Source organism: Pimephales promelas, chromosome 24 (assembly GCF_988280905.1).
Source record: "Pimephales promelas chromosome 24, fPimPro1.hap1.1, whole genome shotgun sequence".
In the NCBI taxonomy this organism is placed as follows: domain Eukaryota; kingdom Metazoa; phylum Chordata; class Actinopteri; order Cypriniformes; family Leuciscidae; genus Pimephales; species Pimephales promelas.
Window position 1 is genome coordinate 14,267,463 of NC_142792.1, and position 26,768 is coordinate 14,294,230.

The 26,768-nt window shown below is 40.0% G+C and overlaps 1 protein-coding gene across 2 annotated transcripts; it reads right to left on the minus strand.

Annotated features, from left to right (window-relative positions):
- Positions 1 to 1,226: 1,226 nt before the first annotated feature.
- Positions 1,227 to 26,059, minus strand: apaf1 (apoptotic peptidase activating factor 1). Of its 2 annotated transcripts, XM_039668366.2 has the most exons (28): positions 25,893 to 26,059; positions 25,299 to 25,519; positions 25,022 to 25,211; positions 24,746 to 24,943; positions 23,845 to 24,034; positions 23,609 to 23,721; positions 23,172 to 23,303; positions 22,808 to 23,046; positions 22,491 to 22,658; positions 22,282 to 22,413; positions 22,058 to 22,171; positions 21,734 to 21,918; positions 21,511 to 21,637; positions 21,308 to 21,433; positions 20,972 to 21,112; positions 18,712 to 18,837; positions 17,894 to 18,046; positions 17,468 to 17,596; positions 17,243 to 17,368; positions 17,023 to 17,142; positions 16,805 to 16,930; positions 15,043 to 15,159; positions 14,185 to 14,307; positions 13,229 to 13,357; positions 10,362 to 10,487; positions 9,428 to 9,553; positions 8,365 to 8,511; positions 1,227 to 2,000 (listed from the first exon to the last, which is right to left on the minus strand). In XM_039668366.2, the coding sequence occupies exons 2-28, from the start codon at positions 25,434 to 25,436 to the stop codon at positions 1,842 to 1,844; spliced, it is 3,900 nt and encodes a 1,299-aa protein (XP_039524300.2). In that variant the 5' UTR covers positions 25,437 to 25,519; positions 25,893 to 26,059; the 3' UTR covers positions 1,227 to 1,841. The 2 variants fall into 2 exon arrangements, with proteins under 2 accessions (XP_039524300.2, XP_039524301.2); XM_039668367.2 differs by lacking the exon at positions 15,043 to 15,159.
- Between the last annotated feature and the right edge of the window lie 709 nt (positions 26,060 to 26,768).

Here is a 26,768-nt window from a genome sequence, read left to right on the forward strand (position 1 = left end):
TGTTGCCCCTTTCGTTTTTTTTTTTTCTGGGCGAAAAATTAAGTATCCCCAATCTTCTCAAAACTCTGGATTCTGATAGAGGGCAATGAGACTTAGACCTGAGTGCAAAAATGGAGGCTCTAGACCCTTCCAGAGCTGAGATATCGAAACTCAAAATTTCGACCCAAGAAAAAAAAACGACAGTGGTACCCCTTTCGTTTTTTTTTTGGGCGAAAAATTAAGTATCCCCAATCTTCTCAAAACTCTGATTCTGATAGAGGGCCATGAGACTTAGACCTGAGTGCAACAATGGAGGCTCTAGACCCTTCTAGAGCTGAGATATCCAAACTCAAAATTTCGACCCGAGAAAAAAAAAACACAGTGGTACCCCATTCGTTTTTTTTTCTGGGCGAAAAATTAAGTATCCCCAATCTTCTCAAAACTCTGATTCTGATAGAGGGCCATGAGACTTAGACCTGAGTGCAACAATGGAGGCTCTAGACCCTTCTAGAGCTGAGATATCCAAACTCAAAATTTCGACCCGAGAAAAAAAAAAACACAGTGGTACCCCATTCGTTTTTTTTTGGGGGGGGGGGGGGCGAAAAATTAAGTATCCCCAATCTTCTCAAAACTCTGGATTTTGATAGAGGACCATGAGACTTAGACCTGAGTGCAACAATGGAGGCTCTAGACCCTTCCAGAGCTGAGATATCGAAACTCAAAATTTCGACCCGAGAAAAAAAAAAACGACAGTGGTACCCCTTTCGTTTTTTTTTTTTGGGCGAAAAATTAAGTATCCCCAATCTTCTCAAAACTCTGGATTCTGATAGAGGGCCATGTTTGTGTTCAAACTCAAACCGCTTCAAACTCACCTGGCTTCACTTCCTCTCGACGCTCAAGCAAGTCCTGCTGCAACACAAACAAATTCAACCTACATGCAATCCTGGACAAACATATCTTTACAGTCTCCAAACAAACAGCTTCAGCTCCAACCATACATATGCACTGCTCAGCTTGACATTGATATTCGGACATGACAGTGTGCTGCCTGTCTACTTACCGAGCAGCTGCCAACAGGAAGTGTCACAAACAGACGGAGCGTGACCACTGCCGTGTCAACACTGCCTGTGCATCAGAGTCCTCTTCCCTCTCGCATTCAATAAGCCACAAACATTTCCAGTTACATCTACTGAACCATTTACACTAAATACATTCACATTCATCAATAACAGACAGACAACTTTGCCTTGGTGTTCATTCACTTTATACTCACATTAAGACATGCCAAAATCATTTACACATTCACCCTTTGCTAATCCCAGGGTGTACTTGCATTTTTATTACACTTTTAACACAATGCTGAAAAAAAAAGTCATTCCACATTACATTTCTCGAGAAACCTACACACATACTGTGCTACATCTTACAAGTGAGCCTCTCCAGATTCAATAAATACAAAATCCATGGTTGGGACATAGTTTACCTCAATCACTTCGATTAATTAAAGCCCTTACGTGAAACGCCACTGCCACACATAAAACCTGAGCTTCCCAAAATAAAAATGCATACAAACACAGCTACAAAAAATTATTTTCACGCATTAAGGCATCGGGTCAAACACATGGGCTCAGATCAAATCCCACAATGGGCCATGAAGCTTTCACATCTTTCTCTGGTTCACAGTAGTTGCACTCAAACACAGATTGTCGTAGTAAAGAACAGATTATGAAACATCACAAAAGCATCGTTTTCAATACAAAAATCTTCAATTCATTAAGGAACAAAAGTTCTCCTGCTTTAAAAACATTACCAATTCCACAGTTTTGACAAATACTTTAGAGATTATAAAAAAAAAAAAAATTCTACAATCCTCCTCCCTCCACCTTTTTTAAATTGTAAAGGATTCCAATGCCGTCCACAGTCAAAAAGGTGCTGAAATCAGGCGACACGTGAACCTTCTTCAGATTGGCTCCCATCGTGTAAAACGTCTGCAGGGACTCTCCCGTCTCCACGCTCCACCACTGCAACGACAAAAAAAAAAACATACAATGAGCACAATTCCAAGGGGTGTCATGACAAAAATACAGATTTTTACCAACGCCACAATACGGAAACCATCAAAGGACCCAACACCCACACCTGAGGGTCTCCGTTCCCTACAGCTGAGCTCCAACGCTCTTATTCCGCTCAAAAATCAGCAAAGGAAATGTTGCTAAATGACTGTGAATACTAGTGGGTTACAGTGCCCAAGCGGCACCGCTCTCGCTTCGGCAGCTGACTAAATGAGGCCGCCGTGCAGCTACCGGCCAAACAGTCAGCGGTGATGACAACAGATGCCTCCAACCGCAGTGCTTGTTTTTACACTCTCTGCGTGCAGATGCGCAAACACGGCACCCCGGCAGACTCGTTAATCACGCGGCCCTTGTGAATTGATGGCTCTCGTTTGCATTTAACAGGCTCGTTCTACACAACTCGTGGCTTTGTGCTAAAATCTCACCGCCCTGATAGTGTCTTGTGCCCGGAGTACCGAACCTCCAAAAATAAAGCAGTCAGAGAGGGACGTTTCTTTTTCCCTTTCCCTGATGACCAGGCTTCAAACAACGCACAGAACAACAGCGTGTACAAACGCAATCTTGATGAAAGTGACGAAGCTTTTTACATAGTCGTGTTTGATTCGGTCGAATGAACAAATCACCCGAGAGCAAATCAAATCATGTCCAAATAGGTCTTAACGCTAATTTATTCTTTCCACTGGATGAACGTGTGATGTAGCCTAACCTTTAAAGTTAAGGAAAGTTGCTGTGTAAAAATTAAATCATCTTTTGATGCTGGTAGCCTACATTTAAAAGCGTAAAGTGCAAGCAGACATTGGCGTAAAGACGACAGTTGGAAAGAACACCTTTTTTGTCCTGTAAACACTTTATGCAAACCAAAAAAAATACAACACATTCTGCTCACAACACACGCACATTTCCAGACATCATGCTAAGAACAAGTGGTATCAGTAAAAGGAACAAGACCTGCTTCAATTATTCATCTGGCCAAGGCCAAGCCTCACACTCTTGTTTCTCACACAGTGTGTAGTGTAGTACAGTCAACAGACACACACCTGATCTTGTTCTACTCCTCTCCAGATGAATGATTGTGCACCTTAAATGCAAGCCAGATGACAAGAACCAATGGCAAAAACCAACCAAACTGATTTGTAACAAAGGCCACATTGTCCTCGGTTTGACGTGTAGCATCATTGTTTGGATTTAGCCAAAGTAGATCTTTGTAAAGAAACTTCTTGAAGTTTCCTGACCTCAGGATCTCAATCAGGAGAACGGGGAGAAGACATCAGATTGGTCTGCCGCTACATGACTTGTGTGTTGAATGAATAACGGGGGAGGGGGAGTGACCCATTTATGATTGATACAAGTCATGAACTGCAAATCTCCTGAGAAATAACATTTCCTCACACAGAAGCTGACAGCGATGGTTGAGGTCTGAAGATCAGGGGTTGGCCGTCGTCCTCCATACCCTTGGGTGCCTCACTCAAGTTGGGAAGTGGAAACGGCAACCCTGCTACTAGTTTCCTCTCCTCCCTTGCGCGTTCTGGGTTACAGACCGCAAACAAGGCTGGCCTATCAAAACCGCATGCAGTTGCCGGACAAAGTGATTTTAACAAAGTGAGACGGTTTCCAATTAAATGGAATATTCAGACCCAGAGAACAGATAAATTACTACTTTCCGTACTGCACTTCTACTTCTGTTCTCATTAGCAAGTAACAAACAATCAATCGACAAAATAAAAGCGAGCAATATTGCCATTACAACCAATTTTGGACCGACAACCACATGGGAGTCTTATGTTTGCAATTATCACAGCATCTATTTTTATACAGCACTTTTAACCACACTCACATCTGGAGCTGGAGAGAAACAAGAGGAGAGCCCACCTCAGACTTCAGCTAAATTATTCATTTAACACCTCAAAAGCTAAAATATTGATGCAGACACCGAGACGGACAGTAAAAGTCCCTTTTCCTTTATTTCCACCGTCTTTGTACTGTGTCCCCTCTCTCATTTCACTGCCTGCGGTGTGTGGAGGAAGCCTCCACTGGGACCCACAAACACCACAGTATGACAGAGTACGCCGTGGTGTCGGCCCTCCGTAGCATCGTTCCCATGGGAACGCGCTTTGACGGGTCATTTGCTGGGTGTCTGGGCCGAATCGCTGAGTCACGGCACCGACGCACGCGTCTGCCAGCCCCAAGCTAAACGTTCGGCAAATGTCTGCCAAAATAAAACATTTCCCTCAAAGTCAAACATCTCCCCTCTGGACAAAACCAAAATGTAGGACATCACTCATCAAGTACACTAGGACATGGGTGTAATGACATTTTAATAGGGAGTTAAAAGGGATCATTCATCCAAAAATGTCATCTACTCATTCCAAACCTCATTTCAGTCAAACAAATTGTATGGTTTGAAAATTGCTTGGAATATACTTTAACAATAGATGCATAACTGAAATGTTCAAATAAACTGATGCGTTTTATATAATAGTTGGGCAAAGCAGCCATTCCCATAGCACAAGAGAAATGTAGAAAGTGGAGCAGTGACAGGTGTTGCGATCTGTGTCAAGCTTTCCTACGACACAAGTGTTTGTTCTGCCGATTGCAAACACTGAAGCAAATAGATTGAGTGAATTCTCTCAGAAACTATTACATAACAAAACACCAAAACTCCCCCTAAAAATGCTTATTTTACCTACAAACAAAGTCTCACTTAAATTTGGATGAAAGATACCGAGCAGATCATTTTTATCACACATAGATTTCTCATACAATTATCGGGGCCAAGCACAAGTCGTGTCAACGTGACTGGAAGCATCAGAGCAACTGCAACAATGAACAATTAAAGACATTAACAATATCACAGTCATTGGTAATTTGATCTAATGGTTTTTCACTTTCAACCACAAGGTGGTGCTACCCAGAAACTGAATACCATCAGACCATGATGCCAAAGACTCAGAGGTTCGTAACAATACACCATTGGGTTTTTAATTTACAACTAAATTCAAAATGGCTGCCACCCAAAATGGAGATAAAGGAGATATAATGGACATAAAAATTGGGTATTGGATAATCATCCAATCATCCAACCGCATTATGCACTGAATGTAAAAAGAGACTAGCTTGATGATTTGGCCAAACCATTTAGAAGTTAAGCAAAGAGAGACATTTTTCACATCACTTGACCTCTTGGTGGCACTGTGAAGGTAGCCTCAGCTCAGGTCATGGTTATTATTACACACAAGCTTGGTCAGAATACACTAAAGCGTTGCAAAGATCTATACGCGCACTTCAAATTTGTTAGCACATTATTCAAAAACCGTTTGATGAATCAACTTCAATTCCTTAACTTTGAACCACATCATCTTCAGACCATGCCGACAATTTGCAAAATCAGAGCAACAGTCGAGAAGTTCTCATAAGTGCTATGGTGAGAGTTCAGCTGTGTGCCAAATCTCAACTTTCCCACAAGAGCTTCTATGGGCTGATAGATTTCCAAAGCAGAAGAATACGGTAATAGGAGCGGCAACACCTTCGGTGCCTGGCCATCAATAATAATCCTACCTTTACAGGCCTCTTTTGTGTACCGTTCCATAAAGTTACATCTCATCCCATTCACCAAAACTGACTTCAATGGGTTGACTGGGGATTTTTAATTAGTAACAGCAGGTTATCATTTAAACCTTTTAAAATCAAACTTCAAACTCACAACTTGGCTTATAGAAAATTAACAATCACCCAGCAACTCTTTCAGTCCCTGGCAAATCCATTCTCCCTCAGCTTCTCCTTTCAGTCACTATCTAAGAATGTCGGTGAACGCAGTGCAGAAACAAACAACAGTCCTGACTGCGGGACGAGAACAAGTTACACCTCCAGACCCAACGGCCCCAAGTGTTGCTACCGCTTCAAAACAAATGGCTTTTCTCACCATTGTTCAACAGTAGAAACAGACAAAGGAAATAAAGAGTCTCTTATTAGCAGGTGAATGCTGTTGTGGGACTCAGAACTCTTATATCACAGCAGTTTATTGCTCTGTCTGGTAGAGGTGAAGGTCTGGATGCCCTGGAGCTGATGTGTGTGAATTACTAGGAGTCTCCAAACAGCCAGCCAAATCCTCCAGAGAAGAAACACATGTGAGTGTGAGAGAAACAGAGTCAGGCAGTGTGATTTAATGCGTTTGAGCCTCTTCCTCAGTAAAGGTGTAATATGCTGTCCTCCAGGAAATATTTTTCTCTTGCAAACGAATATTGTCACACACCCACAGCTACAATCACCATTTGTTTATTATGAGTGAAAGCCTTTATCAATCACAGACATACAGAAAACATTTACCTCTCAGAGAGAAGGGCAAAATTAGTTATCCACACTCATACACGCATAAAGAATGATGCTATGCGTTACCCAAATATCTGTTGCCAGATAAAAATGGATGCGGACTACAGACATCCTGATGAATGAGACTGAAAGGCAAAAGTATAAAGAGACAGATGCCCTGCAGATTTGTCCCCTGTGTCTGTCCTCATTGAGACAGGACATCCAGCCCAACCCACTTATCCACAGAGAACAATTCATGCTACATTTTATTTCAATAAATCCTAATGCAAATATGTGTGTTCAACTTTGCCTTGGTGAGACTTGCAACAACTTCAAAACAGAGAAGTCTGATACTTTTCCTTTCCATAGTGTACGCATTTCAGAGATGAAGGAGAATAAATGCTAATTTGTAATATACAGCAGAAACTATTTTCACTCACTACATTATGAACTGCTTAATAGTGCCTGCATATATTTAATAATAATAATAATAATAATAATAGCCCCGCTTTGTTATTTTGATAAACTGGACACCATAACGTCACAATAACATTAAGAGCTTTTACTGTGAGCACTAGTGGAACTGAATGAATTTTTACAAACACGAAACATGTGATTGTACTTATCTGTGAATGAAGCCAATCGTGAAATGGCAGTGATCCCAGCTTGTGCTATACATCGATGTCATAACTTGACACGCGTCAACACCACATGACTAGCTACTACTGCAGCTCAAATTCATGGAGGACATGGTAGGCGTAAGCCACAGACCCACTACCTGCAGCCAAAGAGTCTGCTTGTCCGTGTCAGAGTAATAAGACGAATGCGTTTGACAACCTAGTCTGCAGGAAGTGCCAATCAACAGCAAGTCATTTTTGTACACTTTTGTAGTTAGTTACAAACCCTCTCCACATCCCTACGCACATTTTTTTTTGCAGTGATTCATTGCATTACATTTTATTTACTCAATTGGTGACAGGAGACGATTGGACTGGATTTGAACTTGCACCACTGCATGAGCAACCCAACTCTATGAAATAAAAGCAAATTATAAAATATGGAAAGGAAATAAGTCCAGGGATCATTTACACAAGTAGGCTAATTGACCAAAAACAACCCATTCCGATGAAAAACGGACGTCACTCAACATCCTCGTAAATTCTCAAATCAGAACGAGTGCATCTCTGCAAGCGTAACGCGTCACATCTCACACACCTTCCTTCGTGTGGTCCAAACAGATTTACAGCAGGTTTGGTTGGGTTTGATGAAGAGCTTTGGCTGGGGATGTGGAACCGACGCATTCGATGATTAATCTATCATTTGATATCACAGACAGCGGGATCCTGAGTGAGAGGACAGCCGGTGATCAATCAGAGCTTGTTATCGGGTCTCCGACGGACCCGTCGCTCACGCGCAAGAGCAGAGGGTCAGCGTGATGCACGAGCATTTGATAAACTGACGGATTGATGCGAGATGAAGCATCATTACGCCAGTGACACTTACACAATGTACAGACGGCTCAGAGTATATTAATTAAGTCGTCGCAATGTGTGATGGATAACGGGTGACATCTTTGATGGAAGTTAGTCTCGCTCTGTTCCTAACATAATGTGCCTCTGTGACATGAGCGATTGGACAAATGTCTGCCTGATAATAGAGATGAAATGATGACATCACAAAACAAACTAGAGAGAATGGAGGTACTTCATCCTGGTAGGCAAGGCTGCACCTTAAAAGTTACAAATAAAACATTTACGGATTTTTACTAAATGGCTAATATAAAGATTTTGTTCAACGTAGCAGGGTTTCAGACCAATTCTTTTACAAAGCACACTACAGTGGATTCACTCTTCAAACGAAAAACAAAAATTGTACCCAGCCCTAAACAAGAACCCTACATGCAGCTTGGATTGAATTCACCAATAAAAAAATACAAATAAAAACTCGTTCCCAATAAACCCAGAATTGTTTGTTTGTAAACGGCAATCGATCTACACGATGCATTTACCTTGACATATCCGCCAGTAGAGACGAGTACTGAGTCATCAGGTGAGAAGTGCAGGTCGGTCACCCATCCACCGTGGAAAGAGTCCATTGAGTCCTTCGTGTCCCGGGAACAGATCTTCAGGAGAGCTCCATCCAGCATGCTCCACAGCTTCAATACACAAAACCATACACCATTAATGTCACACAATCTAAAATCATATTGTACTGCACAATATAAAGTAGATCCACAAAGTGTTTTTTTTTTTAATAAAGCATCAGTTTTTGTACAAATTTGATCAGAAATCGCTTGAGAAAATAAAACAGCCTTTAGAATGGATATATTTGCATTTGGCATGATTTACAGATATTAAACTAATGTGCACATTTTCCACTTGTTTCTCAGTGGCAGTAAACAGCATTAAATAGAAATGTGAGCTTTGAAAAACAGCACCACAGGCCATGAATTATAACATCACAGCATTTCTCACACTCTCGGTTTGTGGTTCTCTCGCTTTCCCCATTTTCCCCTTTCTCTCCGCAAGCAGCATCTTTAATTGATGAGGTAGAAACTTTCCCCCAGTGCTGCTCAGAAGCGTAGAGACAGACAGTTTGACAAGTGACAAGCAGGGAATGCTGAGTTTTGAGAATTGTGCCATCGAAACGTATTTGTCCATATGTCGCTTATTTTAACATCTGTATTAATTCCAACATCTTCATTTGCTCTCAACATAGCCATAATATCCACACATTCAGTTTCAAAACTCACCATAATTGAAAACTTTGCAACCATATTTAACTACTGACCCTTAAGCATGCACTGCTGTTATTCTGATCTGAGAGTAGCTTTACTAAGATTTACTACCAAACCAGGTATTTGAGAATTGGAGAATAATTCAGAAAGCGTTCATTTCTTTTTAGAAATTCAAATTTAGACGTACAAGTTAGTCTAACCTGACCTTAAGTCAAATAAAAATCAAGTAACGCATTATTACCAAAATCCTTTTGAAATCTGATCATGGACTCGATCAGATCTTTATACCTCAAAACAGATGAAACAGTTTCAAGTAGTTTAAGATTTGATTCACCCTTATTTCTCCATTGTCATCGCCCGTTGCAAGTCGCTTGTTGTCCCAAGAAAATCTGCAGCTGCGGACACAGTCCTTGTGTCCCTTCAGCAAAAACGTCATCTCCCACGAGGCGCTGCTCCACACCTTAGGGAACGAAACCAGCAGTTAAAAGCCATTTTACTGCATAAACTGAATAGGAGCAAAACTGAACTCCCTCCGCCACACTGCTATTTTGTGCCATGTAAAAATCTAATCTCATTGAGAGATCACTTTGTGAGAAGATTAATAAATCTAATAATAAATGGGATGGGAATGCCTCAAGGGTGAGCAAATATCAATTTTCATTTTTGGCTAAACTGCTGCTTGAAATATTTGTTGTCCTAGCTCTAATTTTAGTCACTTAGTCATTGAGGCGGCTCCATTTGGCATGAATGATTTTTCTGATCAGCCCTCCAAATTCACATTGCCATTCTCTCTCTCTCTCCGGTCATTGAGAAGGTCTGGCAGACATACGTGAACATGGCGTCTCATTAGAAAGCTGGTAGAAGCAGTGTCTCACAGATCGAGAGAACTTATCCTCGCACTCTCAGACGAGCAGGCTGGACTCTGACCTCCGATAACACAAACAGAAGACGCTACGCCTTTGTACCGCACTCACGTAGAGTTCATTAGCGAGTATTTGGCATCGTTAACGCGAGCACCCTGGGCTCAGTGAAGATACGCCAGATAGTCACCTAGCCCTGTCCTTACACTGTAACAACACAGACGGGCATCTACAGTAAACAAACTAGCGGTGTAACAGGAGCAGGTGTTTGCACAGTCAGAGTCCAGGAACTAGACAGAGGCAGGTGAAGCTCTGACACTTTAACGTAAAGAATCTCTTGTCCCTGCTGGACAATGAGGCTGCTGTGACATTGATCTAATGTATGCATTTGTGCCCCTTTTCACTGACCTTAGCGGTCCTGTCAGCCGAGGTTGTGGCAAAGAGCCATCCGTCAGAAGACACGTCACATGACAAGACGGCACCCTTATGACACTCGAGGTCTTGCTCCATCTGCCCTCTGTTCAAATCCCAGACCTGCAACAGAAAGAAAGACTACTTTTGCTGAAAATGCCAAGAGACGCATCCCATGACCCGTGATTTGATTACATGAATTAGTTTAAGTTTTAATTAAAAAAAATTAATATCCATTCAGGAAACCTAGCATGAAAGGTTGCTAGTTTTATTTTAAACATTTCTGTATTTCCCCCTTAAAATAATAACTTTTCCAAACTCAGAGGATTAGATCCAACAACTGTAAATATATCCAATATAATACCATAGTTAAAAAAAAAAAAACATTCAAAAAGGGAATTGATCATTTTGGTTAAAAAAGTATTCTATTTGATTTATCATTATTTACTAGAAAGTTACATAAATACAAAAAAGAACAGAAAATAGAAAAACTCCCAATTTCCTTTGAGTTCCTAACAATACAAATCAAAGATTCAAGCACATCTTTTCATGGAACAACTGTTCAAAAATGTCATTTAAACTCACCATAAAATCCACTGACAAATCTTATATGGAACTGTTTATTCAAATATTTACATTTACATTAAAGATTACGATGTGAATTTTAAAAATGTAATTAAAATAGCTTCCGCTCACGCTGGCAACAACTTTTTATTTTAACCCTCAGGTGCTCTTTGTTTCGGAGTCACACTTGTTATTTTCCAGGTCAAAAGTGACCGGACACCTAAAAATTACATTTCCTCCATCCCAGTAAAACCAATGCAATTTATTTTTCTTCTATAACATTTATTCTTTGTAATTTAGTATTTTGAGACAATTTGACTGAATTTATTAATATTTATGCTATATTTATGGTCTATTTTTGCCATGGAAAAATGTATATATTTTTTCTATATATATATATATATATATATATATATATATATATTATTTATTTTTTTCAAAAATTTATTATTGCATTATTTTACATTCATATAGATTAATATTTTAGAGTCTAGGCCTTCAGAAAAAAAATATTTTTTTTAATAAAATTAGCACCATCTGGTTACAGTAGAGAGAAAAAGTGTACAATCATGGTGAAACCACTATGGAGAAGCATGTGAATTCCCCAGATGTTTATGAACACTTTTTTTTTTTGGTGGATTTAAATTCAAATTTGAGAATTTTTGTGTTTTTGTCAATTTCCCATTCATTTCTTATGGGGGTCATTTTTGACCAAAGACCACAAGTGTGACTATTTTTTTAAGACCACTTAGCATGCTCAGATCATGACCTAATTTTTTTTGTGTATTCACATACATAATGCCATAAAAGTCACCAAGTTTCGTAATATTCCGATGAAGCTGTGATTTTTAGAAATTCAAAACAGAAAATTTTTCAGTCAGAAATGACCGAAGAGCACCTGAGGGTTAAAGGTTGTTGGAAAAATCTGTTTTCACATCACAATAGAGAAGAAAAGACAACAAACTCCAATTTAAAGGAACCATATGTAAGAAATGCATTTCAATAAATCATAAAATGGCCCTGATGTCACTACACATTAAGAAGAAGTTGCAGCTGATGTTGACATGTGTTTTGGTCTGATGCGCCAAAACCTCCACCTATCTACCAATCATGAAGTCAGAAGTGTTGTATCCGGGTTGCCAACTCTGCTGTAGTTACCACAGCTGCAGCTACAAATTGGTCGGATAATTTTTTTTTTTTAAAGTCTAACGTCTAACTCGTTAAAAATGTAAAATGTTGAGTAAAATGTCTTCTCAGCCTGATTCAGACCTCAGTGATTAGGTACCCACTGTCCTAAGTGATAGCAGTGCAAGTGCTACCCCCTCCTACCCCCTTGTAGCCTGTGATGTGATGTGTCCCACTTTTTGTAGCCTGCTTGTTTTTTTAATTAAGTTTATCTATTACGTTCTACAGATAAAAATAGTAGAACGACATGTAATTTTCACATCACATTTTAGCATTATGGACATGTACTGCAGGGTAAGTTAAAAAATACAGCTGGTTGATTTCAAAGCGTCAGCTAAACGAATAGCTGTATCTTTGATATCGGTTACACGCAGTGACAGAGGCTTGTGCTGGCGTTAATGACAGATACCTACCGTTACAAGTTAGACTAACAGCTACTGTTCTAACAATGTAGATGTACAAGCGTACATCTTTACGATTATATTTGGCTAATCGCCATTAGTACATTTTTGCCATATATAATTACTTTGCAAACCATCTCTCATGAAGCATAAACCTAAATAACAGGAAAAAAAAACAACACTTGCTGTGTAGGACTCGTCACTCGCCATTGGAAGCTCCTTGTAGCAGCCTACGTTCCTGCTGGATCCTGCAGCCTATCTGGCAACCTCGAGTCAGGGAGGGGATACACCACTCTACAGTAACTTGCTGTTTTGGCCACAATCTTACATACGGTTCTTTTAATGCCCACTTTAAGCATCTCAAGTCCAATTTTGAGCCCTATTTGTGAAAAGTGGCAGGAAGTTGTGGACCATGTCAAAACTGTAAATGCCTACTGCCAGAGATCTTGAAGAAGTTTACAAGCAATTATCCGCATGCATCTAATTACAGTTGCCTGCGTTCAGTCCATAATTTGGCCTTGATGATGGTTCTTACTAAAAACGACAGTCAATAGAAACGACCTAAATGTGGCCTTCACGTCATCCTTCACACTCTGCAGTGTGTAGTGTTGTGAATGCAGTTAGTCACTAATGGTGCATTTCTTGCTCAAATATTCTTAAATGAAATTCAGAAAAAGATTTGAATGCAGGATAGAAGGTAGACGTTGCAAATACCTTAACAGTGCCATCAAACGACCAGGAGAATAGATGAGGAGAGGAAGAGGAGTTCAAAAGGTGGAACTTCCTGACTGGCTCCTTATGACCCTCCAGCAGTAAACACTCACCTGTCCTCCACTTCCACACCTGCAGACAGACAAAATGCTCAAACCTTCATCCTACTACATCCTAAAGGTCTTAATAGTTGTCACCATCCGTTCTTGCAGTATTTTAACAGGCGTGCAGCTGTTTACAACCATCAATTGCTAAAGTTATTCCCCTCACACTTCCTCTCCTTGTCATCAACACAATGAATAAATGAGCCCTGTAATAACCCACTGCCTAAAACTTCTCTAACAGAACAGCTGCAGCACGAGTTTGTGGGCATGTGGCGTAATTACTAAATTGCACCTGCAAATCAGTGTTGTCATTCAACTGTCCTTACAGCCAGAAATTTATGCAAATAAAGAGGTTATACTAAAAAAGGTGCAATATACCAACACACACACACAAAGTAATGTCTCTGTCCACACTGAAACGTTGCATAAGATGAAGGGAAAAACATTTTATATAAGCAGGTGTTGTAATTGTTTTTTCTTCTTCAACATTCCAATAACCACTAATTCATTCCCAATAGATGATTCTTTGCATTTGACTACGGCCCTGTCCCAAATGTAACCCTGGGCCCTTGCGGTCTTCCACGGGGTAATGCCACTTTGACTGTCAGGTAGAAGTCTACCGTGTAGCTCGCTTCAGTGTCACTATCGGTTGGAAATAGGCGAGCACCCTTTTGAAATGTAAAATGGTAAAGAGGACACCCTTCTGCTTATGGACTTAACAGTGGCCATTGTAAGTCCACAAGACCACAAGTGTGCCATTTGGGACAAGATCTATGATGTTGCATGTGGTTTAGTTATTTAAAGTATTTTCCTCTCAATGATCTCAATTATGAGAAACAGCTGCAAGTGAATTACCCGGACAGTAGCGTCTTCTGAGGATGTGATGAGGGTTTCACTGTCGTCAGTGAACTGACAGTGGTGAACAGTCCTAGTGTGACCCGAGAGCTTCACCGTTTTTCCAGATGGAACCTCAAACACCTTCAGAGAATGTAAAAAATTAAATTAGTGCATAATAAACCAAATTTCAATTGCATTTGATTACTTGTGCTTAATTACGCATTTCTCCAATGTTTATGAACTACAACTAAAACTTAGGAAAACACATGAGATGACAAAAATGGCTTAAGAGAGGGGTACGTAAAGAAAAAAAATGGAGAGAAATTAAATCAGAGAGACAATTAAGGCTTTTTTTTAGTAAGACTACAGATAGTTGTACCCTGCATTGACCTCGAGATAAACCACTCATTACGAATCTCAAACTTTGCCAGTTAATGCTATACATCCTAAGCAATTTATAAGAGCACACTTGAAGGTGGGTCAGACAGACTGACTATCGGCCCTCTCTGCTGCCTCTAAAACTTCAACACAAACTTAAAGCTGCCTGGGAGAACAGGCTGTATTTTTGAGGGGGAAAAAAAATAGGTATGTGTGTATGCTGCTGTTCTATTATGACTCGAGAGCATCGCCAGGATCAAATGCTGCAAAAAAGCAGATTCAGAAGTCATGGATGTATGTGTACAGAACACATGAGGTCACATGATCCTTCAGAAAATATTCTAATATCCTGATTTGGTGCTCAAGAAACAATTCAATGTCAATTTAACACAATCAAAGTTTAAAACATTGTTAAAATAAATGTCGTTATAATAATAAATCGCAAAAAATGTGAATGGCCTAGAATACATTTCACACATACACTTCCACTCACCATACCTGCACTGTACCTGTCTCTAGCCCTAGTGCCAGCACAAAATCACGCTGTAAGTTCAGCAGCTGCAAGGTTCTCCATCCAACGTTCTTCAGAAACTGTCTAACTTTCACTCTTCCTGTCTGCGCACACAAACACAGTGCTCATCTTTCTACAACTCTCAATTTGTCTGGGATCTCATTGATGCCAGGCTCTCCTTGGGGGTGGGGGGAGAACCTGCAAGAAATGCACCATTAGAGACTAACTGCATTCACAACACTACAGTTCATTTAGATGTGGGTAGTTAGTACGCTTTGCTCATGTTTTGCTCAGTAGCTATTTGGCGCCCTCTGATGTTTCATAATGGTACCGGCATTACTGCAGATGAAGTGATACATTTTTTCTAAAGAAAGTTTAGAAGTCAGCAACTATCAACATTAGAATGACCAAAGTTTAAATCCATAAAAGTGAATTGGGCTATTACAATAAATGACATTTAAATAAAAATAGTTAAACAATCACAGTGGCTTCTTTTGTATTGAATCTGGAACATTAAGTTATGCATTTTACATTATGCATTTTACATTACATAACACAATGAGGCTGATATGGAGTGGAGTGATCTAAATAGATGGTTGTCTGGCACTGATACCATCAGTTAGCTTAGGAAGCTTCCCCACCGTTCCAAACCAGTGGTGGAATGTAACGAAGTACAAATACTTTTTTCACGTATCTTTACTTTATAATAACTTTAGAATAAATAGCGCATACTTTTTACATTTACTTCGTTACATTTTGCAGCAATTATTATACTTTCTACTCCACTACATTTCTGTTACTTTTTCATTACATTTTCTGATCAGTTTTTCCCCTGCCAAAACGTAATCTGACCATCCGTTCGTTGCACGTTTGTCTCACCAGTGACGTTTGGTTGCCATAGATATATCAACCCGTCACACTAAATGCGTCTCGGACGCAGTGTGTTTATCGTGCAATTTATTCGCCAAAATGTGTTTTTACGTGCATAGGAAACGCACCGCGTGTAATATACGTTTGGTTAGGATTATGGCAAGCCAAGAGGTTCAGAATTACACCATAAATTAATCGCGTTTACTGCCAAACATAGTTATTAACATATAGTAAGGAGGAAAAGCATGATGTGTATACATTGCCTAATTGCAAGCTTGTTTCAGAAATGGTGACAACAACTTTTTTTCCATAATTATTGAACATCATTATAGGAGTATTAGGTTGAATGAGTTAGAATTAAATGTTTTATTAATAATTAAAAAATAGACATTAAGAGAATAAATTGTTATGCAATTACTTTTACTTTTTATACTTAAAGTACATTTAAAATCAGGTACTTTTTACTTAAGTATGGTTGCCATTGTGTTACTTCTACTTTTACTAAAGTCAATATTTATCTGGTTGTTTGTACTTTTACTTAAGTACTGAGATTCAGTACTTCCTCCACTGTTCCAAACATATCAGTCACATCCATTACACCACAGCACACAGGAGGACTACCCTCGCCTCCAGAACCATGACATTCACTACAGACAGAAGGGAAGGGTTTGGGAAAGGACGGGCGAGAGATTAGAGGGCTGAGTGCAGTTGACAGCCACTGTAAATCTCATTGCCTGAGGCGAGTCAAAACACCCAAGCATCTTGAATGCAATTTTTACCCAGAGTGCCTTGCATGTCCAGAGACTCCCATTCAAAACAAGTAGAATATTAGAATGAGACAACTGGCGATGAAGATACCCCACAGGTGAGCTGCAGTACCTGTACAGATCCATCCTCAGTTCCCATTGACACAAAAGCAGCATTTCTGCTGATACAAGTGCAGCGAATCCTGGACGGCAACTCTTCACTCTCGAACAGAATAGCGCCAGTGGATGCAGTCTGTACCTGACGTTTCACAATGCAACGTCACATGTCATAAAATGCAATCAAACAAAAAACAGCTGTAAGCTAACGAAAGATGCTCTGGTGGACCGTACCTGTAATCGGTTTCTGCTGTCGGCAGCCACTATCGTGACGTCGCTCTGGGAGAAGAGGACATCAGTGTCCCGCTTCAGAGCCACAGCAGAGGTGGTGTGAACTCGGTCCGTCTCCCATAGCTAGACAAGCGTTAAGACTTGTTGTGATGACAGATCAATACTGAAATAATAACTGCAAGAGAAACACTACAGGAAGAGACAGGGACCAAAGCTAGCTTACTCTGATGGTCTGATCATCAGAAGAGGACAGCAGCAGTGAGCCGTCAGGTGAAAACTGGACACAATGAACCCAGCTCAGGTGACCGTTGCATTCGGCTTCCTTTTTACTGGTCTCGAAGTTCCACAGCTGAAAACCCAGAGTTAGAAGACAACAATTAGGTTTGGAAATCGGCACTTAATCGGCACATTTTAGCGCTGTGGTGTGGTGTGGCGTGGTGTGGCGTACCTCCACAGTGTAATGAGAGAGAGCGACGGCCAGCAGGCTGCTGTTGGGACATGCGTGGCAATACTGAATTGTGCTCAGACGACTCGTCTTCATCTCCAGCAGCAGGTCTGATGTCTCGACGTCAAACACCTACATGCGTACAACAGACAATAAGACAGAACCAATGAGCACAAGCAAAAATCACCCAACACAGTACACTAATCTTTTCTGACAGCCCGAGTACTGAAAGAGGAAGTTTAATTAAACCTTTACCTTTAATTTGTGCATCAAAGAAATGTATCATAGGTTTTTCCTATCATAATTTTAATTAGTTTGTGTGATAGGCGTGAATCAGACTTCAAAAAATCAAGCTGTTACAGGCACCAAATCAAAAAAATTGAGTGGCAGTGCCAACTCATTTCACAACAACACACAAAAATCACTTACAAACACAGCGTTCCTGGCAGCACAAATGATCCGTGAGCCGTCAGCTGACCAAGTGCTGCATTTCACAATGGCTTTCACTTCATCGTCACTCTCTGGGAAAAAACTGTTGACGTCGATCGATTTCCACTCGTTCGCAGACGACACCTCAAACAGCTGCCGGACACAAAAGACAAGTGCAAGAAACGCATAAGAGGGATACAAGCCTCTGATACAGGTGAATTTAAATACACAAAACATCTAATTGTACATCAGAAGTCTTGTTATTTTAAATAAAATCAAATAAATGCATGCATTTAAAACTATTAAAAACAGAAATGTATAACACTATAAAAAGTTAGAGCCAGACCGATATATCGGCAGGCCGATATTATCGGCATTTTACAAACTATCGGTATCGGCAGTTTTAATGGCCGATAAATGAATATTTCAAAAATAAAATAAAAACGGACGAAACACGCTTGAACCATGTCATGAGTGTTGGAGTTGTATAGTTTGTCCAACAGAGGGCACTCTACACCGTTCCTGTTGGCAACACTCATTGAGTTGGTCACGATACATACATTGCTTGAATAACAATGAAAAGATCACCCCCATCAGTTCTCTTAACTCAAATAAGCATGACAAAATTTGTGACTATCATGTCCAGTTTCAAATAAATAAATAAAATATCGGCCGATATATCGGAATATCGGATTTTAAAACCCAAAAATATTTGTATCGGTATCGGCCTTCAAAATCCTTTATCGGTCGGGCTCTAATAAAAAGTAGAATTATAAGCAAGCAAAAACTAGGCAAAACCAGTTTTAAAATGGCCTCACCTTCAAGGTGCCGTCACTGGATGAAGTGGCGAGGTAAGCGTCATTAGGGGAGAAGCAGCAGTGATTGACCGGTTCCATGTGTCCAAACATAGTGTTTTGAGAGGTCTGCTTGTTGGGGTTCCATAGCTGGAGCAAAGATGGATAAAAAAGGAAAGCAGTGTAAAAAGCAGGACACGTGGATTCAGGAAGAAAGGGATGTGCGTTTTGTGTAGGGCTCTTGAACACTCTCATGTTTTATGGAGCAGGACAGCTAATATAAGAAAAACAGGAACTGTCTTGTGTTCAACACATCTGCTGTTACACTCTCTAAACCTCATTTCAGGGTGTTTCTTTCGCTTCTCATGCAGAGATATTCCACGAAATGCCCCTTTTGTGTTCACACCTCCACTGGATGGGGGGGGGGGGCTGCTCTCATTACGTTTTTGACACCCTCGATCACTGTTTTCGCACCCTCAAATGAATACAGCAGACTCCTGCTGTCACACTCCTACAGATCTCCCACAATTCTCTGAACATTTCACAAGCTGTAAAAATTACACGGCTGCCCCGTTCCCCTCCTCTGCTGTTCCGAGTGAGCATCCTACCAGCTGTGACTCGCATTACTCATGTTCGCCAAATCCGACTCTAAATGTGGAAAGAGGAAATGAATGGAGCAGAAAAAGCAGATAAGGATTTAATTATCAAACACTTTGGAGCACGTCTAACCCGCTATGCACCCATGATTTTATTAGAATATTAATACTCATTGGAGGGGTTATTGAACTGACTCACTGAACCAATCATGTCAGACTCTAAGGAAGGATTAGTGTTTACAAGTGCTTAAAGGGATACTCCACTTTTTTTGGAAATAGGCTCATTTTACAACTCCCCCAGAGTTAAACAGTTGGGTTTTACCGTTTTCGAATCCATTCAGACGATTTTCTGATATGTAGAAGAATATCAGTAACCAGACAGTTTCTGGTCTCATTGACTACCATCAGTGGTGGAATGTAACGAAGTACAAATACTTCGTTACTTTACTTAAGTACATTTTTCACGTATCTTTACTTTACTTAAGTACAATAAATAGTGCATACTTTTTACTTTTACTTCGTTACATTTTGCAGCAATTATTATACTTTCTACTCCACTACATTTCTACAACTTCTGTTACATTTTCGTTACATTTTCTGATCAGTTTTTTCCCCTGCCAAAACGTAATCTGACCGTCGAGCCCGTTCTCATCCTAAAGCGCCATATCAGACGCTTTTGCAAAAGCGTAAATATCCAACGCACATGGCACCCTTTAACGTGAAATGAGACGCAGATATATTTGGGCAGATGGCGCCCCCTAGTGGTCTAACCCTTACACCAGTGACGTTTGGTTGCCATAGATACAGTATATCAACCCGGCAGTATATCAACAGCACGGCCGGTCACACTAAATGCGTCTCACACGCAGTGTGTTTATCGTGCAACTCATACGCGAAAATTTGTTTTTACGTGCATAGGAAACACACCGTGTGTAATATATGTTTGGTTTGGTTAGGATTATGGCAAGCCAAGAGGTTCAGAATTACACCATAAATGAATCGCGTTTACTGCCAAACATAACATATAGTAAGGATAAGCATGATATTGCCTAATTGCAAGCTTGTTTCAGAAATGGTGACGTTTTTTTCCATCATTATTGAACATCATTATAGGAGTAGGCTATTAGGTTGAATGAGTTAGAATTAAATGTTTTATTAATCATTAGAAAATAGACATTAAGATAATAAATTGTTATGCAAGTACTTTTACTTTTAATACTTAAAGTACATTTAAAATAAAGTACTTTTTACTTTTTACTTAAGTATGGTTGTCATTGTGTTACTTCTACTTTTACTAAAGTAAATATTTATCTGGGTATTTGTACTTTTACTTAAGTACTGAGATTCAGTACTTCCTCCACCACTGACTACCATATGGAAGTCAATGAGACCAGAGACTGTCTGGTTACTGATATTAAAATGAGCCTATTTCCAAAAAAAAGTGGAGTATCCCTTTAAGGTTAATTAGAATTACTAAAAATATTCATACAATGTAGTCAAAAGTTTCACACTCAAAGGTTTAGCAATAAATTGGATGCAAAAAGCTTGTTTTTAAAAAAAAGAAAACGATTATAAAAAAGTAAATTCTATAAAATAATTTATTTAATCGTTGTCAATTTCTAAACTACAAAAAAAAAACAAAAAAACACTACATTCAAAAGTAAAAACCGAACTTAAAAACATCTGACCTTGGTGTTGGTGAATTTGTCGTTTGAGCAGGTGGCCAGCAGGACACGTCGGCCTGTGTTGGTGAACTGGCAGTGGTTTATCTGTTCCTCATGTTCCTCCCCAAACACTTTGATAAGAATGCCTCGCTCAACATTCCACAACTACAACACACAAGACACTTCTCATCCTCCTGACTCATTTTTGAACGATTTACACACACAACACAACCCTTTGTATTAGAAACTATATGGAGGTTTGGATTGGAACAACATGAGGTTGAATATTAAAACAATCATTCTGGAGACAAAAAGATAGTGACCTACAAATAAAATTGGCACGGGGACAGACACACTGACCTTAACCTTCCTGTCACTGGAGCAGGTTGCTATTTGACGGTCATCGGGGGAGAAGGCACAGCACAAAATATCTTCGTCATGAGCCTGAAGCTCCACAAGTTTCTCTCCTGAGGTCGTTTTAAACACCTAATGAGGACATATATATTGTCACATAAAACAGTCACATAAAACAGCACAGCGTCAGGACACAAACAGATATTTACCCGCAACATCTTGCTGGCCCCACAAGAGGCAATCTTACTCCCATCTTTGGAGAAGCAAGCGTAGTAGACGGACCTCTGGTGAGGATGCATGACCAGCCGGGACAAACTGTCCTTATTATTTTTGTTCCTAAAGGTGTCAAATCACACTTTCAATCAAAATGTCATTAACTACACGAAAGCCACTGGTCCTGGATGAGGCAGTCTGAGAGGGAGGGATACATACACCCAGTCCAGATAGAGCTGCCCTCTGCTGGCCCTTCTCTGCGCTTGCATCAAGGCCTGCCTGTAAACCTCGGAGCAAGCGGGCTGAGACAGAGCCAACTGCACTACATCAGGAAATGGCCTCTGCTCCAGCTGATGTCCGTTCAGAGAGAGGAACTCCTGAAACTGCAGTCTCACCTCACTATTCTGTGTGGAAAACACATTACAGGCCTTTTTATACAAGTTGCATTCTATGGCCATTTCTTCCCAATAAAAAAAAGTACATTTTTGATCAAGACATACAATTGAGGAACATCAGCAAATCTAACTTAAACTTTATAAATACCTCTTTGTCTAGTATTTCACCATATTCTACATAGTCGTTGATGAGATGGGCCGATCCCATAACCTGAGCTTTTTCTTTGACCCAGTCCAAGGAAAACATCAGTGAGTAAAGCTCCTAAAAAAAAATAAAGGATTAAAAATTATGTTCAAAATGGACACACATAAACACATAATGGACACTACATAAATTTCAAAAGGAGTGGAAGCGTTAGTGTAGGTCATTACCTTAGACAGTCCCGCTTTAGCCATGTGGTACGGCAGGAAGTGGTACCAATACAAACATTCCTTATCTCCAGAACTGGGTGGGCTTTCATTATAGAACTTCTGGTACTGACGGACCATCTTTTTATGTAGTTCCTACAGAGGAAATTAATTCAGACCATGTTATTTGGTGTTTTAAAAGAAAAAGAAAGATGCAATATAACGAAACTCACAGCAATTTGATCACGATTCTGTTCAGTGAGGAAGTCCAGCTGCAGATCGTGAAGGTAATAGAGATACGGCCGCTGGTTACAGTCCCGAAACAGCAGGGATTTATTCACAAATTCCTGTAGGACATCCTCCACCTCCTCCAACTCAAGACCCCACAGCACTGACAGAACCTGCATGACAAAAAACAAAAACAAAATAAACTTACAGACTAATTCACAAAAGTTACTTAAATGTCCATTTTAATGCTGTCATGCTTGCAAGTATGAGAACCATAAATTAGGAATAAAAATAAGTGACACCATGAGATTTTCTGTCTAACCTTAGCAGGCACTTTGATGTCTTTCTGCATGATGCTCAGGTCTCTGTATAGATTTTGGTGTTCAGGCTCCAGAACCTGCAGGCTGGCATCCATGGCCTGATCCAGGGCTTCGTAGTCATAGGACGATGACTTGCGGATCCGCTTGAATTGCTTCCTCTGCAGCAGCCGAAGATAATAGCTCCAGCGGTCAGGGAACTCCCTCAACAGAGCTCCAATCAGAGAAACCACCAAAGGAGAACCTAATGGAAGAAGAAACATTTACAACGGTCAGAGATGTGAACATGACACTGTGAACATAAGGTGAGATAGAGGACAGGTGAGAAATGCAGTGATCACATTTAGCATAAAAAAAACCGAGTTGTACCTTTACATTCGCTCACAATGCTGCGGGCCTGTTCTGGAAGTTTCTGTGGTTTCCCATTGACATACAAAGAAAGAATTTCCAGGGCTTTATCCTCATCTAGACCGTTTTCAACAGGCACTTCAAATCTTGTACCTTCACAAAAACAAACAGGATGAAACCTTACATTTCAATCAAATTAGAACGTAAAATAAATTATGCAAGATAACAGCAATAACACAGACAAAAAAAAAAAAAAACATTTCTCCCATAACCTCAACTGAAAATAGCTTATCTCCAAGACCAGAGTTAATGTAATTAATGTAATTTCATTTAGTGCACGATTTGCCAAGCAGGCACAATATCCACCTTGTCACTTGCAAAACTAGACTTTTTAGGAATAATCTCTCACAGTGTCAATCAATCAATGCAAACCGGACACACTAAAATTGAATACTCACCGCTTACGGAGTCAGTCAGACCTCGGTTGCGCGTGGTCAGAAGAACTCGGCACTGAATATCAAAGGACCTGAGAACAGAGCTGTCCCAGACATCGTCCAGAATCAGCAGGGACCTGATGGATGTACATAAGAGGAAGCAGCTGATTTAAAAGGGAAGGCAAGTACCTTAAAAAAAAACATTTTTATTCAGTTTTGAAGTGTTATAGTAAAAGAGACCATATGCGTCCAGCACTCACCTGGGGAATCTGCGGAGTATCAGGAACCGCAGGCGCTCTTTGGCCTCCTCCACAGAGCAGGGTGGCCGATGACTGGCTTCTGAACTTTGACCCTGCTCCAATCGGAAACATAGAGACTGCATCCTTACTAGCAGGTCTGACCGCTCACATTGGCCAACAGAAAGCCAGTGAATACCATCTGGAAAACAATCTAAAGAGAAAAACGCATAAAATAAGCTCACTTTTAGCCCTGTGGGATTTTAGGAAAATAAACTTTTATAACTTTATCTAAAAAGCTTATTTTTACTTGATTGATTCATCCAAAAAAATGTGCGTGAAATGTGCACAAACGATTTTAAGATCAAAAATTTCATCCTAACATGACTATAACTATATTAAAGTATGTTGCATTGATTGTATTAACCAGTATTATCCATATGTAAAACTAGATAATGATTAAATATAATTCCATCTCAAATACACTCCATCATATACAGTTAAAGAGTAAGAAAAGCTGTGTTATAGTTTCAGCTGTGAGGTTTCTCTGAATAACAGGATATATATATATATATATATATATATATATATATATATATAGATAGATAGATAGATAGATAGATAGATAGATAGATAGATAGATAGATAGATAGATAGATAGATAGATAGATAGATAGATAGATAGATAGATAGATAGCACTATGAGAGGTCTATAATCTGGGTCTGCATAAAATATATTGTGTTTGAACTGGTGAGAATTGCAAATTTGACACTGCTAAAGGATCGGTCGAGAGCACGTCGAAAAACAGCGGCGATTTTGACGAGAGTGCTGAAAGGATGCAAAGAAAGCGTGTGCTGAAAGCCCTTATATGGAGATGGTTTGTGCGCGTTATGCAAATGAGATTCTAAATACACAAGTTATTACCCTTAATGAGGGCATGGTCTCGAACAGCCTCAGCAGCCATCACGGACTTCCCTGAGCCCGCCATGCCAAAAACTGTAACCCAGCCTGATGTCTTCTGCAGCTGGTACAGCTTCTGCCGGATCAGGTTCAGCAGAGCGGGACGGCTCACAAACACCACGGGTCTCTGAGGCACCCCGCCGTCACTCAGAATCGCCTGGACTACAACAAAAGCAAATACGCTCATATCTCATACTTCAAAGACAAGTCCATACATGTGCAATTGGCTAAAGTGGTTACCAGAGGGAGACACTCCATCAGCAAAGCTCCTCTCTCCCTCGGGGCTGAGCAGTGGCAGGTCGCTGTGAAGGAGGTTGGCTAGATCTCCGTAACTCTCTCTGATCAGTGCATTGTATAAGGAGATGTATGCCCTGTTGTCTTTCCTCAACAGCACCTCGAGCAGGGCTGCCGCCTGCTCTCTTCTAGTGACCTGGAGAAGCAGAAATAAGGAAACTTGACTTGAATTCCCTCTTTATAGAAGTAAAACAGCATGTTTAAATTGAACACCACAACAAACCTTGTTAAGCACCATCGCTTCTTCATCATTCGTCAAGACGCCATCGCTGACCATGTGGTCCATCAGGTAGGAGGCTTTGATGTCCTGCTCCAGAGTGGCTTTGGAGCGCAGCAGACAGCTGCGAGCACGTTCCTCCATCTCCACATAAGCAGCGGCGCTCTTCTGAAGAACACGGCAGTTGATTGCGTGTTACTTAGCGCAACATGGCAGTCTGCATCAAACTAAGTGGAAGAAAGAGTACAAAAATACAATTTTATTTACACAAGCATGGGCCATATTGCAGACAATCAAAAAAAGTACCATCTGATCTGTTTAGTTACAATGCTGATTTCTGTTAGAAACTAAGTTATTGCATTTTTGAGATCCTATAAGGCCTGTTCACACCAAGGACAATAACTAGAACTACAAAGTTGTAATACCCATTCAAATTCAGAATAGGGAAGTCTACGCTACATTACAACTACTGGCTATTTTGTTGGGTACACCACCATTACACATTAGCCAATAGTACTGATTAATAACTGACCTCCGATCAGTTAGTTAAGAGAGGGAGAGAACATCTAAATTAATTTTAAAAGGCATGCGCATACTTACAGATATTGTGCTTCGCGGAGAAATAATGGGACATGACAGAATATTTCCTGCTAGACTGAAACCAGTGACGTTGAGTGAGACATTCCAAAGAAATCCAGTTTAAAAAGCATTCCAATTGTCCGTCCCTGAAAATGAGCGCTTCCTGCTTTTTGACACAAACAACTTCCCCGGTGCGCCTAGACCAATAGCGAAACGCCATGAAGTCACGTGACCAGCTGAGGTAATGCAGAGTTTGTTATGACCAGTCTATGGTTATGACTGTAGTCTCAGCCTCAGACGTCACGCCCACGGAACGTTGTCAGTCTGAAGGTCTGGCTACGCGAGACTATTATGACTGTAACTAGGCAGACAAACCACACATCCAAAGAATACATTTTTAATTGTTTTATTTTATTTGGTAAATTTTTCATCCATAAACAGAAATTTATGGGATCACTCCCTATTTTCTCACATTTTTTGGTTGAAGTAGACTCACTGCTTAAATCTTTTAGTTTATCTAGCAATAAAAAATGTAATAGATTCCTGAAAATATATGAACAATTATTTTGTATTGGATCAGATAGTCAAGATTAAACAGCTTTATATCATACATTGCTTATTTTATTTGTATTATTATTTTTTAATTTTTTATTTTATGTTTTATAATTGTGTAATGTAATATAATTATTTTTATGGCGCTTGATTTGGAATTATTCTGTATAATTTGTCTTTGCTTTACCTCTTTTATGTTCTCCTGAATGTATTTGTTAATGTATATGTTTCTTCAATAAAAAAAAAAAATAAATAAAAAAACAGTTGACGCTTTGTAGGTGCAAAGTCAAAACTATGGAGGACCAGGAGTGCCACTTAAAAAATCAAATGAAGATTTAATATATC